The following is an 18,020-nucleotide window of genomic DNA, read 5'->3' as shown; positions in this document are numbered from 1 at the left end:
TGTTCTCACCCTCCTAATGATGCACTAATGATGTTGCCCTTAGTCCAGCACCGTTTATTCCTCATCCTCTGCTAACTTTAGCAGCTGAGTGTTAAGCAAACCAATTAGGAGCCGAGTGCCAGACAAAGCCAAACCCCATCCATTTTGGACGCCGAGCCTGTGGGTCAGTAAAGCACAAGGGGGAGGCGGGAGGGTGCACGGCGGTCGCTATAAAGCTTTTGAAGAACTTTGATTGCAAAGAGCTAAGGTAGCCAAGTGACGCAGGGCGCATCAGTAGGAAAGGGTGGCCCTTCTGAAGATGCAGTTTGGTTTTAATCACCTTCAAAAGTGCCTGGTTTTGGTTTGGCATCATTTTTTTCATAAGCTAAGTGTGGGCTGCGTGGGAAAGGCTTTCAGAGCAGCAAGCTGGTGCTCACCTTTATAGCCAGGGCAGGACACCCCGATAAAAACCTTCCCACCAAGTTTCTTTGTTTCTGTGAATTTTAGTTACCCCAGGCAAAAACTGGAAGAGGACAGGAGGCATGAAGACTGCTTGGTCCTTTTTGTGCAGACTCAGAAGTGATTCTCTCTTTTAGCAAAATTTGGGAGAAAAGATGCAGGTTTTATTCTGAGATCCCCTTTGCACCTTCCTGCTCATCAAGTCCTTTTCAACACACCTGAGTGCCAGGCTGAGCCCTTTTCAAATTCCGCTCTTAAATACTGCTTTCCCACTGGTCAGGGTGGAAATCACTTGGATTTTTCTACTTAGGCCAACTCTGTTTTGCTCTGTGAGTGGCTCCTGAAGCTAAATGGGCTGAGCTTTCCCCAGCTGATGCATATCCAGCATCAGGTTGAATTGGTCCTGCAGAGGAACGGGCAATCCAGGGGGAAGGAGAGGGGAGACAGAGGTAACTAGATAACCTGCTGCATCTCAGCTGATGCTCCAAGGGGAGCGGTACCTTCTGGGGCTTGATTTCTGCGCAGGCTTTAAGCTAGGCACAGGCACAGTGAAAACTATGTGTAAAGCACCATTTGGCAAGTGGCCTGATATTGGTGCTGCTCTCCAGAAAGTCCTGCAGAGAAGGTAAGTTAAAACCTTGGGGAATGGAGGCTCTGAGATGCAATCCCACCAGAGAGGGACCTGGAGAGGGAAGGGGGGGACCGAGACAAAAGAAAACTGGGTAAAAAGGCATCCAAACAAAGACACTGATGGAGAAGGTGACTACTAGGGAGCAAAGAGCACGTGATAAAGCAGGCAGGATAAAGTCAATAAGATGAATAGAACAAATGATCAAGAATAGGCAGTATTTACCCAAGAGGTGTGAATTTATGAAGTTGCCAAACAGCTTGTTGTGTGCTGTCACCCACCCCTGGGTGGCAGGAGATGGGAAGGTAGAAAGTGTGATGGGCTGAGGACGCTGTGGATGCTGTGCATACCAGTGCCTTCACGGGGAGAGAGGTTCCCTTAACTGGGCTGTCCCCTGCCCAGACCTCACCTTGTGCTGGAGAAGCACTGAGTGGGGTGTTTGCTCCCACAGATGCCCTGGCTGCCTCATTAAGTTGTTGGAAAAATATGATGTAATGCCAAATGAAGCTCCTGGAAGACTTTTTTTTTTATTTTCCTCCCCTTGCTGTTGGGCACATGGTGTTTGTCCGTGATGCAGTTGTTATAGAGCAAAGAAACTAGCAGAAATATGACAAAGTTCATTTATGACCAATAAAGTTTTACAGGGCTGGGTGATTATTTTATTGTTCAAAGTTGTTCACAAGGGAATTCCTTGCACATGAGGATCAGCAGGATGCCACGAGGCTTAATCGATCACTCTTCATGTTCATAATAAAGTGCAGCCACCTTCGTGGCAGAGCACAGGGACACCGCTGCATTTAATTTGAAGCGCAGGTGTGGGTGCAAAGGAAAAATCCCCCAAATCCCAGCATTACCGAGGCCAGGGAGTAACACCCAGGGTCAGGGTGGTCGTGGTTCTCTGCAATGCGAGGACCCACTCTCTCCAGGGAGGTATTGCTCAAAGCTCGCTGCGTTTCGGTGCTCCATCCCTGACCGGGATGCGCAGGCTGTGGGGCAGGGGAAGGGTGCAGAGGGGCACGGGGAATCCCCAGGAGGTGTGGAGGTGGGATGCGGGAGGGCTGAGCAGGAGCATGACCTCTCCTTTACTTCCAGAGGAGAGTGCAGCCCAGTGACACCTGCCTGGACGGGTAAATCCCGTGCCCCGACCGCCTCCTGCTTGCGCCGCAGCATCGGCAAGGCTGCCAGCAAAGTCACTGGGTCAAAACCAGGTTAGCGCCGCCCTCGCCGCCCGCCCAGAGCCGCGATAGGGCTTTATCAGACTGCGAGCACGAGCCCGCGGCGTGGGACTGCGGCCGTCCCCAGGGAGCAGGGCTCCTTGGCGCTTATCACCCCCGTCACTGTGGGAGGAATGGAGCCCGGGAAACCCTGTCCAGGGCCAAACGCTGCATGCCGGTTGCTGGCCCGAGGGCTGGGGCACTCTGGTGCTGGGTTCCCTGTCCCCAGGTGCGTGGCAGCAGCCCGGTGGTGGTGCAGACCTCGCTGCCAGAGAAGTGCCGGGGCTGGAGCGGTGCCGGGGCTCCACCGCCATCCGCAGCGCTGGCTGGGCTCTGGCCCTGCTGCAGCCGGTCCAGCTCACATCGGCCAGCACCGAGCACACGGATTGCTAAGGAAGGCCCTGTCATCCCCATGGAGGAGCAGGCTTCCTGCCAGCCGTGAAGGCAACGGCCTCTCCAAGGATACCGAAATACAGATAAGCTATTTCAACAACTTTAAAAATGTCGTCTGGTGCGCATGTAAACGTAACGCGCAGTTGCACAACAGCACCCTGCTCCAAACGTGCAGGTTTTCCCAGACTTGTTCTGCCAGTCCAGCCAGATAGTCAGATCTGCTGGAAATTTCAGCAGGAAAACCAGCAGCAGCGGTGTGGGGCTGTGCTCCCCACGGCTGCAGCCTGCACCCCGCACACCACTGCCCAGCGATCCCAGCGCCACGGGTCAAAAGGGAAAGCATTGTCAGTCCCCTGCGGACAGCAAACACGCTCTGCTCTTTGAAGCCTTTGAGCGGATTTGGTTGGGCTGGTGGCAGAGTTTGAGGAGTACACAGAGGAATGCAGAAAGTGCTTGCGCTGGAAGGCCGGGCTGTTTGCAGACGTTGCCAGCTCCCCGCTGCACCGCAGTCCGGCTGCAGGAGCAGGTATACAGAGCCGGAGGAGTCCTCGCGCTGGGCGGGTGGCAGCTTTGGGCAGTGTGCATTGATCCCGTGCCCTGCCGACGTGGGATTTCCATGATGCATTTGCAGCAGATCTTCACAAGTCTGTGAAAAGGTTTGATGGGGGAGAAATATGAGTCATAAAGACCAGCAAGCAGCAGAGAATAGCACTGTAAAGGTTCACTGTCCTAAACCAACGCACCTTAAAGTGCTCTCGGTGGCCAAAGAAAACCTCACTCTCTGCCTGCTCCAGTGCATCTCCGATTGTTCCTGCAGCTCCGGGTTCCTTGACCTCCCTGCCTGCTGCTGCACTGCCCTGCGCCAGCCTCCCCCCCCAGCAGTCAAGGGATCTGCAAATCGAGTGGGTCACCACTCTGCAAAGGTCTCAGGGCACCTTGATATCCCACCATCCTCCTACCGCGACACGTGCAACGCTCTGCATCCTACGGTGGAGCAACCGGGGCAGCCTCTCCAGCCGCAAGCACCGGCAGGTCCATGCCTGCAGCCCCGCACACCCACCGCAGCAGAGTCCGGCCAGCAACCCTCGTGAGCCGCTCCGCGCCGTTCGCTCTGCAAAGGTCCTTTGCAGGCAGACCCTCAAGTCGCTCGCTCGCCTTCTCACCACGAGTGCTACGAGATCTCCCGCAAGGATGAGATGGGCAAGACACCGCCCCGGGTCCTGCGGGGACAAAGGGTGGACGCTTTGTAGGAGTCTGGTTTCACTACGCGCGGTCAGGTTAAATATCTGGCGTGAACAGACTGAGCCATGGATTGTATTACATGGACCGGGGAGCTGAGCTAGCTACTCCTCGGTGCAGATAGATTGGCTAATGGCCAAAGAAAAGCCCACAGCTGATGTTCCCAGAGGCAGAGCCCCGTGGGAGACTCTGAGGCACAGGGAGCCTGGCTCCCCTCGGCGCTCGCAGGGTGTGTTGGTTTCACCCTGAAATTCTTCCCCCTCTGTGGGTGGTGGGAAGCCAACAGGTCCTGCAGCAGCACCGGGGTGAAGGAGCCACGGAGGGCTCAGCAGAGCCAGCCATGGGAGTGCTGTGGGGGCCACTGGTGTCAGGGGGAGAGGTCTGTGTCTCCCCTGGACTTTATTTCTCTGGCCCAGGGATCAAACTTAAAAGCCACAAAACTTAAATGTGCACTGAAGGTTTGTCCCATTCCAGGATGTGTGTAATACAGAGCCACACAAAACCTGAACCTTTTACATTATCTTCTAATTCCAGGAACTTTGATTTTACTTTTATATTCAGCAAAATTAATCCTCCTCTCTGTAATTAATATGCTGCTCAAATGGATTCTTAATTACGGATAAATCACAAATCTACACACTGAACTGCTATGCTTTTCAAGTCATAAAAGAGATCATTTGTCTTCCTCAGATGAACAGAGACCAACTAGCACACCATTTCCCCCTTTATGAAGAATTCATTTGCCTTAGAAAGAAAGTCTTTAAAAAAACATTGCAAGGATTTCTTGAATAGGGGATCAAAGCTCCCACACTGCTGGAAACCATTTTTGCTAAATAAGATGTGGGTAAAGGAAAAAAAAAGTAAAAGTTTTTTGGTAGCGGTTGGGATTACAACACCCTTGGGAGGGACGAGGACGTGGGGTCAAGAAGTTGTGACCAGGTTAGCAACACAGGGAACAGAAGGGGAGGACAAAGGAACAGAAAGTGGAAATGGACAGATGAATGAGGAAGCATGTTTCTTTGCCGAAAGAGAATGGATGCTACATCAATTCATACTGAGAGCTAAAGGATGAGGGCCTGTTAATGGATTGGGGGACACAGCAGGGATCAGAGGTCACGAGTGCACTCAGCTAGGCTAATTGACTGTTATGTGCATATTAGTGATGATAATGTAGTAGGATAGTGGGACGTGGGGAGCAGATATGCAAAAGTTCCACTGAGCAGCGCTGTCCTGTAATTCCTGACTTACACCTGCTAAACAAAGGCACACAGACACACAACAGATAGTGGCCCTAGCTGGCTTTCTTCAGGAGGGGAGCCCACGGCTACAGGTAAGCATCTCTGGTTTGGATCAATCGTAGAGAACAAAGCAAGTCATCCTTTGCCTTGTGGGGTTTCTGCAGCGCACACCTGAGAGGGGTCCTTTGCTGGGAAGCTTTAGGTCACCTTGCTCAGCAAAGCAGGAGCAACACAGAAAAAGAACGAAATTGGCTCCAGTTGATCCAGGTACAGGATCAGTTTTGGAGGTCAGGTGTGGTTTTGAGATGACTTTTGTGGAATCGAGCTCCAGCCCGCTGAGCCCTGCTAATAGAACAGAATCGCCCAGGTTACATCAGGCTGCTGCAGCATTAATCATCGTGTCCGTGGCTGGGCTGAGCGGCCCGTGCTCCCCCACCACGCACACCTTGCGACGGCCTCGCTGGTCATCTGGTGTCAGCTCTGAGGTGGCAATTAGCACCGAGTAATTGACAGAGCGGCACTGGGGAAGCAAAGCTAAACCTGATGCTGTGACAAGAGCAGTTCCACTTTGCATTAACTTAAGTTGTTCCATTTTTATACTTTACCGACTTCTCCCTTTCACCCCTGACACGTGACATGACCCCTCACAGCCTGAGTCCCGGCGCTGGCTGCTCCGACCACTCCAGGGGAGATCGACCTCGGCGTAAGGCAGCTTGGTCCCCGGGGCCGCTCGTGCTGGAAGATGGGAGCGTGCTGCCGGGGGCTGCTCCTGCCGGAGGGTCCCTCGCTCCTGGCACATGGCTTTGTGCCCGGCGCTGCCGCCTCGGGAGCGGAGCTCCTTACTCCTTACACAAAGGGATTTCCCAGTCGACTGATGAAAAGAATATTTCCCGTTTCCTCACTCTTGAATCTGCTGACAGCATCTCTTGGTGAGTGATGGATATTGGAGATGATTTATAGTTCTTTGTTACACAAATGCTTCCACATTCTTCCCCGTGCCTCCACATTCTTCCCCATCCTCTCAGAGCAACCATTAGTCACTTTTCCCAATGGAAAAGCAAGAGCCTCAGCCCGGGAACGGCCCGAAGGACGTGGCATTGTGTCTCCCACACTGGCTTTATTCGCTGTAAATACGCCATCGGGGACACAAACGAAGGAAGTGTCGTCATCATCATGGTGCGCTGCACCCACCCGGGTCTCCGTGTGGCTGCTTCCACGTGTCTGCCGGGAAGGCAAAAGCTTGGCAAAGAAAAAGCGCTATAAATCAGGCAGATAGGGGCTGCGGGGAGGATCGCGTTTATGCAATTTTTCATCTCAAAGTTTGTAATTAAAGTAGTGAACGTTACGGGAGGAACAGCCACTGCCTGTATCTCCTAGAGCTCTTGGATTTCAGCAATGTAAACATTTAGCCCTTGAGACTTTTATTACATAAAGTAGTTTTTGCAATGCTGTCGTTGCTTAATTGGATTTCTGTTTGTTTTATTTCAGGAACACCAGGAAAAAATATCTGTATTGTTTGATCTGATACAGAGCACTACGAGACTTACCTGTACTATTGGGTCTCACAGTCTATCATGATGAATAAATACATGAATTAAATAAATTCTGATCTTAATCTATGCAAAGTTTCTTGATTGCCCTGAGCAGCTGAGCCAGTTGCTTGGTTGCTCCTACCATTGCCTCCAGCATTTCTTTCTTCAAGCACAGTTGTGAGGCCGGATTGTATCAGTGGAAATGAAGGATTAAACAAATTAACAGGGCACATTCCCGACTTTAATTTAGGTGACACTGGGACTGCTGATCGGCTTCACAAAACGCATGCTAAAATGTGCTGGCGATATGGGTCTTAAAATCAGAATTGAACCCAAACGGATTTTTAACAAGATGGGTTTGAATCAAACCAAGTGAAAATGTTCCTCTGCTTTCACAGGGAAAGGCAGAGTCACTCGTTGCAGATCACAAAGGGAATTCTGGGTCAATCCATGAGGAGAATACAAACCAAGGGATGATCCAGGCGATGAAAAGTGCTAATAAGTTGCTGTTTTGCCTCCTCAGAAATATCTAAGACCAGCTAATGATACTGTAAATCACCAAAGCACAGACATGTGCAAACAAAAGCTTTTGTCCTTTTATTCAGCTGAGCCATTTCTTAAAAATAGCTGAAGCAGCCAGCGCAATTAACTTGCCATCAGGAACACACAAAAGGACAAAATGCTGTGATCGGCCTATAAAGATGTAGAACAGTTTTATGGCTCATATGCCGGATTCCATATTTCCCATCCGTTTAAATGTCACGCAGACGATTACAAATTTTAAATAAAACATCACCCGCCTGTGGGTCCCTCCCGTCCGGCCCCTTCCAGACCAGCTCCGCTGCAGTAACGGGGTCTGGAAGGGGCCGGACGGGAGGGACCCACAGCCACACAGCCGGCCCTGGAGTGGATAAGGGATCACTGCTTTCCATCCTCGGGCTGTCGGGATGGCCGTGCCCGCCTTCTCCCGGTAACCCGGGCCTAGTGCGGCCTACAGCGGAGCGCGTCCCGGTGGAGCCTATCTACGCGGTTGCCATGGCAGCGCGGCGCCATGATACCCCCGCGCGGGGCTGGTTGCTATGATACCCAGGCAGGCACGTGCTCGGCCCCGCCTCTGCGCTCCCGGAAGTACTCGTTACTTCCGGGAGGAAGTCGCCGCGGGGAGTGTTGGGTGTGCGGCGGCATGGAGGCGCAGGAGTTGTTTCGGCGGTTGGGTGCCGGTGCTCGCTTTGATGTGCGGCGATTCGGGCAAGATGCGCGGCGTTTCGGGGTAAGGTGCCACCGCGGGGAGGCTGAGATGGGTCTGGGCATCGTTCTCTGCGAGATTCGGGTCTCCGGGCCCCTTCCCATCCGTCCGGCGGGATCCCGGGCCTACCTGCGGCCCTGTGGGAGCGGTCGGGAGGGCGCTGGGATCCGACCTGCCCCTCTTAGCGTTTTCCGTGCTCTCTGGCCCAGGTGATAAAGGGGAGCGGCGGCAGTGTCTCGCTGGAGAGCCTCGACTTCTTCGGGTGCAAGGAGAGAGCCCCCCTGGAATCTGCTGAGGAGGGCTGGGGGCTCGCGGGGGCTGAAGAGGAGCTAAAGGAGCAGCAGCAGCAGCAGGATGGAGCAGGGAAAAACAACGGCGAGATGGCAGGAAAGAGAAAAAGAACTGCAGTGTGCAGTGAAGGGATGAAAAAAAAGAAAAAGAAACGAGGTATTTTATATATAAGTATGTGTGCATCCCTGACAGAATGCCCTGATGAAATTCATGCTTATTACTTGTATCAGTTTAGTTTACATCTGCAGGTACTGTAGGTTGTTTTACCGGGGGGGGGGGAGCTTCTGGGTTCTTTGGCTGGCCTGTGTCAGAGCTGACAAAATAATTGGGCCAAGATTTGGTGTTAAGGCATGGGAGTGTGATTGCCATCCTTCTGGAGACTTCATTAACTTCAGTGAGAATGAAAGAAAAATGGGTTTGAAGTGTTCTTTTTTTCCCAAATCATTATTTACTAGATTTTACTAATGGAAATTCCAATTTTTTGAAACTTCCAGAGGCAGCATCAATGCCAGAGTTGTCAGAAGGTAATGGAATAAAGTGGATGTCCTCTCTGGATGCAAAATTTGAAGATGCAAAAGACAAAAAACCTACTGCAGAAAAACTTGAACGCTTGAGAAGAGAAAAGGTGAGATTACGGAATTCTGATGTAGAATTTTACTTGGTTTCTGTGGGTGTTTCATCTGAAAATTGAGGTTCACTTCTGGTAACTCCTCTTGGAAGGAGCGAGACTGAGCATGAGAAAATTAACCAGAAGATGAATCCGTACATGTTTAGGTTTATGCTGTCAAGGAAAGAAGGAAAGAGTTTGTCTTTTGCCTTTTAGATAAACCGCTTCAGAAACCAACACAAGATTACTATTCAAGGAACAGATCTTCCTGACCCAATTGCCACATTTGATCAACTTCAAAGGGAATACAAAATCCACCCAAAAATCATGGAGAATATTCAAGCTGCTGGCTTCCAGGTCCCAACACCCATCCAGATGCAAGCTATTCCTGTCATGCTTCATGTAAGTTTTCTGGCGCTGCATTTTATTACGGGGACTCTGGCAAAATTTGGGGAGCAGCCTCTCCTTAGGGTCACAGAAGTGGTTAGTTGCACAGTTTTAGAGATACATCAACTGCATCAGAGTTCAAAACTTAACCATTACAACATTATGGATTTTGCGTTAGTTCGTAGCATTAATATTTACGTGAATGTGATTTTTTGAGGGTTTTTGCTTTCCCTGGTAAAACATAACACCCTTGTTTTTCTTACAGGGTCGGGAACTTCTAGCTTCAGCTCCTACTGGGTCTGGAAAAACACTGGCATTCTGTATTCCTCTCTTAACACACCTGAAACAGCCTAGGAACAAAGGATTCAGAGCTCTGATCATATCACCTACGCGAGAACTTGCCAGCCAGGTGGGTGTTGAGGGGAAAGGGGTTGTTGTCATATTGATGTACTTAGTTTTCACTCTGAATCAGTAAAATAGCAGCTTAGTAAATATTTTTTCCTTTATTACCCTCAGGCATGAGACAAAGTTAACTTAAATGTTTCTTTTAAGTCTTTTGTCTCTTGTGAAATAGCTACATGTCTAGCATCTCAATCTAATCTAGATGATTAGATTAGAGGCTTAAGATTCTTTGATCATATTTTAAAACTGCCGAGTGCTTAGGTGCTCCTAACACCTACCATCATATTTGAGACTGCTGCAAGAGATTTATCTGTTTGTCCCAAACACAGAATTTCAACAAATAACTTTACATTGAAGCTTTGTTATTAAACTGAAGTAAAAATTACAATTTTGGGCAGAGTTCCATTTCTGTTCAAATAGGAGAGGGGACTTGTGGGAGCCACATCGTTAGAGGCAAAATATGATAGTCAGACCTGTGAGAACTTTCAAGTGAATTAATACATGTTAGAAAGCTGCATTTTATTATGCTAAGAAAACCAGACAGCTTTCTCTTAACAGTGAAATCGGGGTGGTGTTTGAAGCTGTATTGTCAGGATTGTCTGCAGTTTTTCCACTTAGAAAAGCTAATCAGCTCAGTTTGAAAGTTTAATCTTTGTTGCCACATTTTCAGACACATCGGGAACTGCTGAAGTTGGCTGAGGGGACAGGCTTCAGAATACATATGATCAACAAGGCAGCTGAAGCAGCAAAGAAGTTTGGGCCCAAGTCTTCTAAGAAATTTGGTAATTGTTTTAACTGCTGAAGTGCTTCTAAAATATTTAAAAAATGTCACTGACCTTTCTCTTCTGGCCTGTGTGGTTTTAAAGAGATCAGTTAATACCACTCAAGACGTGCAATCTGTTGCTCAACACTAAAAAAGCAGCTGGTGTGGGAGAAATAGGAAGTGAGCCTGACAGTGGACCCTGTTAAATTGTACCTCTGGCAGATCAGATTGGAACTTGGGTTTCTCAGGGTGCTGTTAGTCTGGTCTATTTTGTGTCTTTAATGTTTTGCCTTTTTTTTTTTTTTTTCCCCTGCCAGATATACTAGTTACTACTCCAAACAGGCTCATTTATTTGCTGAAACAAGATCCTCCAGCGATAGACTTGACCAGGTACCGAGAGTCTTTATCAAATCTGGCTTTGCTAACAGCTTTGCCACTGAAAAGCAGATGCTTGCATAGTCCTTGCATCTGTGATGGTCTGCTAGAACTTCTGCCTTCTCTGCAAGTAACTCTTACTAAACAGAAAACCTCTCTATTCCTAGTGTGGAGTGGTTGGTGGTGGATGAGTCAGACAAACTGTTTGAAGATGGGAAGTCGGGGTTCCGAGACCAGCTGGCCTCCATCTTCCTGGCATGCACGTCCCACATGGTGAGAAGAGCTTTGTTCAGCGCAACCTTTGCACGTGATGTAGAGGAGTGGTGTAAACTCAACCTTGACAGTGTTGTTCTGGTGTCCGTGGGAGCACGGTAGGTGTGCAGTTGTACTCTGACTCTCTTGTGTTTTGGGTTGGTTTTTTTTCCCTTTCCTGGGCAAATTATTTGCTTTCTTTACATCATCAGTCTGCTTGAGTTTATGTCTCTGTTGTTAGTCTTAGTACTGCAGGTTGGTTGCCTGCAGAAAAAATTGTGTAGGCCCATACAGATCTTTCTCACATATTGGGGAAAGCACTGTTTTCCTTTGCCCATTACTTTATCATCAAATAAACATTAATCTTAGGAGTGCGTACTGGTGAAATAAGTTTGTCATGCAGTATTTCTCATTCACCAGGTAGTATTTTATGGTTTTTGTATTTATATGTGTGTGTATGTATATGTGTTTGAAAACAGTAATGGCAGCAGGCTTCTGTTGGATTTCTGATTTCAGAAACTCTGCAGCGGAGACGGTAGAACAAGAGCTGTTGTTTGTTGGATCTGAGACAGGAAAATTAACAGCAATGCGAGAGCTCGTTAAAAAGGTATTTTGGAGAGACTGAGTACGTTCTGCTTGCTCCTGAACTGAGCTGTGTGTTCTGTCAGGCTCATAATTTCCTAGGTCAAGGACTTCTCTGAGACATGTGTTAAACCATTGTCCAAATCTGCTGTACAAGAGGAAGAGTATGTACCCTACCTATGAAAACTGAGGGTGTTCCCCATTCTTGGTTATACATTTGAGACTTGCTTAGGAGCAGTTTGTGTTAACGATCTGTTTAATTTTACTTGGCAGTGTGAGTGGGTTCTTTGCATTGCATGGGGAGAACAACAACTCCGTTTCTGTGGATTAGAATGCAGCCTGATGCTTAAGTCTGGAACCATTCCACCTAAGGCAATGGAGATGAACTTGCTTAGTTGTGACTCCCAAAGATTTGGCTAGTCAAAATAGAACAACCCCAAACAAAACCCCATCCTCTGAGATGTAAAATACTGGGGCTGGCTAAAGTCTCTTTAGTAGCTCAGTGTCTGCAGCCAACAATGGTAGGAAAAGGACTTGAACCTTAGACAAGCTTACTTTTTTGCAGGGTTTTGCTCCTCCGGTCCTTGTTTTTGTACAGTCTATTGAGAGGGCTAAAGAGCTTTTCCATGAACTTATTTATGAAGGCATCAACGTGGATGTCATCCATGCAGACAAAACTCAGCAACAGGTAGGAGGATATAATTTCTTTTCAAGAAACACTTTACAACACACTTGCTTTTACCTTTCTTTGTAGTGTAACTTCAGGTAACTTTGACAGTAAATTACTGCAGGTTTTTGTTTAGTTTTATTTGTTAACATCACAACAACTTTCAGGAAATAAGTTCACGTCCTTTCTCAAATTGCTAATTAGGCTGTTTCCAAGTACCCTTTTTTTTCTTTTCCTAGAGAGATAATGTAGTACACAGTTTCAGAGCTGGGAAGATCTGGGTGCTTATCTGCTCAGCCTTGCTAGCTCGAGGGATTGACTTCAAAGGAGTGAATATGGTCATTAATTACGATTTGCCAACGAGTGCAGTGGAATACATCCACAGGATAGGTGAGTGATTGTTCACTGATTGTATTCTTTTACTCATTTCCTAGATCTTTAATGTAGATGCTCTTGTGCATGAGCAAGAATTCTGAAACAAAGCCTCCTTGAGCCAATTGATATCTGGGCTCAAAGTAACAGCGTTACTTTTTGTCAGCCTTCTAGGAACCTTAAATATTTAGATGCTTCAGACATACCTGTGCTTTCATTGAATAAAAACAATCTTTGAGCATTGGCTGCTTGGTAGTATGCTTTGTATAAGAGTGCACGTCAGGAGGCTGGGACTGTGAAGAGGAATAGAATGAAGGGAGATATTTAAAGTAAAATCTCTACTCTCTGCAAAACTTGTGTTTGACAGGTCGTACTGGAAGAGCAGGGCACACAGGAAAAGCAGTCACTTTCTTTACAGAAGACGATAAACCTTTATTAAGGAGGTAAATTGGAAACGGGATATAGCAAAAATGGGGTTTTTTGGGTTTTGTATAGTGTACTGCTGAACCACGTGGTTGTGTCTGCTACCACACACCTTGTAAGCACATTGTTGCCATGCTCTGGAAACCCCGTGCAGCTGTAAAAAGCTCTTAGAGAAAGAGAATTCTGTATTGACACAGTGGAACCGCAAGGTGGTACCGCAATATGGGAAAGACTGGGAGCATTTCAATTTTAAGGTTTCTTTTTGAAGCCTTTCACTAATGCAGCAAGAGAGAAACTAGCTCCTTTCACTTCTTTCAGTCTTTTTGCCAGTAATGAGAACATGATGGCTTGGTAGCACCGCTCAGTGGAACTCAGTTATTCTGACTTGAACCTCACTGAAGAGCAGGTTCAGGTCTTCACAAGTGACTTTGCTCTTGCTCTGGGTTTCCTGAATCATTTGTCCCATAGAAAGTGTGACTACCTCATGCTGTGCTTTAGGGTTTTTAATCCAGTTCTTTAACTTGCTTCTGTCCAAAATTACTTGGTATGATTCTCTGCTTTGGCTTACTGCTTTTTCTTCATCTCCTTGAAGACTGTACTCACCTAGAGTTTCAACTTGTTTAAACTATCCAAATGGAGTCATTAGTTTCATTTAAGCCTCATATGTATTTTTGTTTCTTCGTCACCTTACTTCAAACTTGCTTTTGTGTCTTTTATTTCTTGTTTTACCAATAAAAAACCCAACAAGAAGACAGCCAGTTGTTAGGGATTGCTGTTTTCCACAGAACATGCTTATCTATTGTCCACACACTCACTGCCAGAGTTAATCTCTCCCCTCCTCTCCTTTCCAGTATAGCCAATGTGATTCAGCGAGCTGGCTGTCCTGTGCCAGACTACATAAAACACTTTCCCAAACTGCAAAGGTATGTGTGTTTGCATAGCTCACCTGTTTGTTTCCCATTTTAAAAGCCTGCATGAGTGGTGCTGGGTTTTTAAGGGTTGCAGAAGATCCAGTTGCCTGCACTATAGTTGCAGTTTAGCTGCAAAAGGAATTTTAGACAGGGTGGTGGTGGCAATTTTTTTACCCAGGCAAAAATGGAAACAAAAAGGATTCTTGACTTACGGTTTTCCTGGAGTTAACTGTTTTTCTATGAGTTCCCTGAAATCTGCTTTAAACTTCCTAGGCCCGTACTCATCAATTGGGCTTCTGATACATGAAAGAAAGTCCTTTACTCTTTTGAGTTACCTTTAGAAAAATTGGTGTAGGGGGTGTATATGTATATAGATACATTTATTTTTTTTAATTAGTGCTTCTTTTCACACCTTTTCATAACTTCTAATAGTTTCTAAACCTAGAAATCCTTATGTATGTATATTAGACATATATTAAAATGAAGTTTGAATGTCTTGGAGATAACATGACTGAACTGATCTTGGAATAAACAACACTGAAAATATATTCAGACCCATAAATCCCTAACAACCAGTAAAGGTTTGCGTTATCTGTTGTGTTTACTTTGGAGATTAATTTTTGCCCTTTAAAGTAATTTAATCCTTCTTCACTAAATGTCGTTCTCAGCAAACAAAAGAAGAAGTTCATTAAGAAACCATTGACAAGAGAATCCATTTGTACCACCCCTGAGTGCTTCTTAAAAAAGACCAAAAGAAAAATGTAAGTAGGTTTTTTTTCAAGAGGAGGTAAGAGGTGGTATTTATCCAGAGAAGGCCCAGCAAGCTTCCTCCAAAGTAACCTATAACTTATTGGGATGGACTCAGTCATAATGATCTACTACTCTTCCGACAAAGACCTGGCTTTGATTTTAATGCATGGAGTATTAATACAAGAGGCAGATCTTAAGTTGTAAGTCACAGAAAACTGCTGTGTGGCAGTTTGGGATAGTAGAAGTGGTCATAAAGAACGCCATTACCCTTGCTTTGGAGTGTTGTTACCAAAGGATTTATGTTCAGTTGTACTAACATGTTGTAAAACGACTCATGTCTGTGTCACTGCTCTATAATCATCTTGGTCTCCACTGTGTTTCTTGTAGGAAAACTACAAAGGAAAATACTAAGGACAAAAAGAAAGTTAAAGCAGCTAAAAATAGCAATAACTTACAGACTGTTTCAAAAAGCTGAGTAGCAACAGACTATGTGTGAGCTGGGGCTGACACCTGTGTCCGTACTGAAGAACAGAAGAATGAAGATAGCAGCAAAAGAGGAGAAAAATATTTCTTATGTTTCCTTTTGGGTGAGGATGGATGTTCACATGCAAGAACGTCTCTACTGAAATACCAGTAGAGGATTCCAGAATGCTTCTCATAGAAGCTGAAGAGAGTGCTCTTGCAGTAAATGCCTTGTATTTCTGAACAATAGTTCAAAAATAGCATCTGTCTGTGTTACTCTCACGTGGTTTGGTATTACTCCTTGGAAATACTGTCAGTTCTGTGTTCAGATCATCCCTAATGTGTTTGTCAGACTTCCAGAAGATTCAGTGGCAGAGAACACACAGCTTAGTGTTTGGCTTGATAAATGCAGCTGTCAAAAGACTTCCCTGGACACTAAAAAAAACCAAACCAACCCCACTTGTACATGAAAATAAAGCCTTGCTCCTTCTACGTTTTTGCTTCTGTAAAATCATTTTGAAATAACTAATACTTCACATGTATGCAAACTCCAGTAATTTTGTACTGTTTCATATTTAAGCCCCAAAACAGAAAAACAAGGTCATAAAAGATTCTAATACAGAGACCTGCCTCTCTGTACAGCCTTGACGGAACAGGTCTGCAGGCATTACTCCTTACCCTGTTACACATTTTCTACCTCTCCAGTTGTGTTCTCATGTCAGAATTCCAGTGATGCAGGAATGGCCTCTCCTTTGCAACTATAATCCTCCTGTACAGGATTGTCATCTTGCTTTGTCATACTTAATCCAATTTGGAAATGGAGCCCAGGTCTGTATAACTTGTTTACAGCAGAGCACTGGTAATTGCTCTTCCCAAGTGACAACTGTGAAGTTTTATGAGAAGCTCACAAAGAGACTCTGCATCCTGGTTTGCGTATTCCTGAGCTAGACTTCTTTGTTTGCCGAGTTGCATATTATATTTGGTCATATAGGAAATAATATCTTCATTTTTATGTTTATGAACACATTTGTATATTTTAATAAAAATGTCATATATTCTGATAAATACAAAGTTGCCTGCTGCAAGATATTGATGACAGATATAATGTGGACTATGTTTAACAACGAGTAAGAAATTACCAATATTCACCTTTAAAGGCACTGCCAACACATAAGATAGACATGCTTATTCCAGTAGTGGTAGCGGGAGAGAAAACAGCATTTGATCGTGAGCATCTTTGTCTTGCATAGCAGCGTGCAGTTCTAATTCTGCTGAAAGGCGATGCCACGGTTCTCTTTCTGAGGGACTTAGTTTTAAAATGAGAACTTAAATTTCGCGTAGCTCTTTCTCTCAAGCTGGGTTTGATGTCAGTGTGATTTTGAACACCAATCAGTAGCTTATCAAGAAGTTTAAGCTGTAGCTTTCCTCAGGATTTACTCCCCTGTGAAGCACTGGAAAGCTGTCAGAACATGCTCTTTGCCCCGGGGTAAGGAACATCTCGAGATCTGCATTTGTCACGTATTTTAGCAAGCCTTGGCTGACCTTCCAGAGGGGCTGCTTCTGCACGACCGCGTAACCATCTGGTGCATCGTACCACACCTCATCAGGAGGGCTTTTACAATAGTGCTGAGGTCTTTGGCTGGCACAGTTACCAGGTAATAAAGTGACATTTCCAGTGCCCTCGGCAGGGGCATGTCCAGGAGCCTGATGGGGAAAGCTGGGGCCGGTCCTGAGGTCTGCCCTGGGGGTGTATGGCCTGCGGCCCTGGATGGTTGGGCAGAAGGGCGGCAGTTCTCCTTTTCAGAGATTTGGGGTTAGGTGCCTGCAGCTGATGACTCGATCAACGTAGAACCTCGATTTTAAAAGTATTCTTGAAGAGAAGGCAGGGCCTCTCTCCGCCTTCAGGCCGACGTCGACCCCGGGCAGGTCCCCGGCCGCCCGGGTGTGTTTTCCCGCCGCGGCCGCTCCCCGTGGGGCCGGACCGGGCCGTGGCCGTGGGGCCGGGCCGTGGGCGGGCGGTGGCTGGGCCCGGCCCCGGAAGCCGCCGCCGCTCAGCTGACAGCCGCTGCCGGGGCCGGAGCGGGAAGATGGCGCTGCGGCCGGGACCCGGCGCGGGGGGCGCCGGCGGGGCAGCGGGCGGTGCGGGCGGCGGTGGAGCGGGGGCTGCCAGGTCGGTGGTGGCGGGGGCGGCCGGGCCCGGCGGGGGAGCGGGGCTGGAGGATGGGGGCCAGCGGGGGTGTGGGGCCGCGGATGAGGGGCGAGGAGGTGAAGGGGGGCTGTGGAGAGGAGGAGGGCGGGTGGGGTAGCGGCGGAGGGGTGTGCGGGCAGAGGCTGGGGGGCGCAGGCGGGCGATGGCGGGGGCTGAGGGGGACACGGGAGGAGCAGAGGTGGGGGGAGCTGGTGGGCGGGGGGGGGCAGCTGTGAGGGGGAGACTCGTGGGGTGGGGGCTCGGGGTGCAGGTGGGATGTGGGGGCAGAGGGGTCGGGGCCCAGGTGGGGTGCGGGGATCCTAGGCAGCCTATGTGGGGTCCTGGGTGGGGTGGGGGGTCCCAGGCAGGGTGTGGGGGCCACAGCCATGGTGGCTCTGGGGTTTAGTTGCCTTTTGGGTGCCCACCAGCTCCTTGTAGCCCACTTGCCGTCAGGCTCTGGAGCCGCAATCTCAAGCGTTGGGGCGGGAAGGGATTTCGGGGTTTCGCCGGCCCTGCTTGGGTGCCGATAAACGCTGCTTATCGCCAGCGGGCAGGTTCGTGGCCGCTGCGGGACGGAGCCTCTGCTCGCCTGCAGCTGCTGCCGGGGGCTTTCTTTTCCCCTTCGTCCCACAAAGGCCGCCTCAGCCAGAGGGAGGGCTG

At 48.0% G+C, this 18,020-nt stretch overlaps 2 protein-coding genes across 7 annotated transcripts in view; both read left to right on the top strand.

Annotated features, from left to right (window-relative positions):
• Positions 1 to 7,842: 7,842 nt before the first annotated feature.
• Positions 7,843 to 15,664, top strand: DDX52 (DExD-box helicase 52). 2 transcript variants are annotated; one of them, XM_054847930.1, is made up of 15 exons: positions 7,843 to 7,952; positions 8,138 to 8,375; positions 8,714 to 8,844; positions 9,043 to 9,228; positions 9,479 to 9,622; positions 10,286 to 10,397; positions 10,696 to 10,768; positions 10,921 to 11,124; positions 11,522 to 11,612; positions 12,153 to 12,275; positions 12,494 to 12,644; positions 12,994 to 13,069; positions 13,901 to 13,972; positions 14,629 to 14,721; positions 15,098 to 15,664. In XM_054847930.1, exons 1-15 carry the CDS (start codon positions 7,866 to 7,868, stop codon positions 15,183 to 15,185), a joined length of 1,869 nt encoding a protein of 622 aa, XP_054703905.1. In that variant the 5' UTR covers positions 7,843 to 7,865; the 3' UTR covers positions 15,186 to 15,664. The 2 variants fall into 2 exon arrangements, 1 of the variants encoding a protein (XP_054703905.1); XR_008579926.1 differs by lacking the exons at positions 12,994 to 13,069; positions 15,098 to 15,664 and having other exon boundaries at positions 14,629 to 14,722.
• A 1,557-nt stretch (positions 15,665 to 17,221) lies between these two features.
• SYNRG (synergin gamma) overlaps positions 17,222 to 18,020 on the top strand; it is a 43,819-nt gene continuing 43,020 nt past the window's right edge. For 3 of the 5 annotated variants that reach the window (XM_054847516.1, XM_054847513.1, XM_054847512.1), the window contains exon 1: positions 17,223 to 17,342. In XM_054847516.1, coding sequence (XP_054703491.1) covers positions 17,260 to 17,342 — 83 coding nt within the window. In that variant the 5' untranslated portion in view covers positions 17,223 to 17,259. Of the gene's footprint in view, positions 17,343 to 18,020 lie in introns of all 5 variants that reach the window. The other 2 variants (XM_054847511.1, XM_054847510.1) reach the window with 1 other exon arrangement.

The sequence above is a fragment of the Grus americana genome, chromosome 19, assembly GCF_028858705.1.
Source record: "Grus americana isolate bGruAme1 chromosome 19, bGruAme1.mat, whole genome shotgun sequence".
In the NCBI taxonomy this organism is placed as follows: Eukaryota; Metazoa; Chordata; class Aves; order Gruiformes; family Gruidae; genus Grus; species Grus americana.
The sequence above is the reverse complement of the archived record's forward strand: the minus strand, read 5'-3'. Positions and strand labels throughout refer to the sequence as shown.

Bases quoted from the DNA above. Each gene is read 5' to 3' on its own strand.
- DDX52 (XM_054847930.1), top strand. From the start codon at position 7,866: ATGGAGGCGCAGGAGTTGTTTCGGCGGTTGGGTGCCGGTGCTCGCTTT. The intron at 11,125-11,521 runs GTAGGTGTGCAG...TTCTGATTTCAG, and splicing joins CTGGTGTCCGTGGGAGCACG to AAACTCTGCAGCGGAGACGG. The intron at 12,645-12,993 runs GTGAGTGATTGT...TGTGTTTGACAG, and splicing joins GGAATACATCCACAGGATAG to GTCGTACTGGAAGAGCAGGG.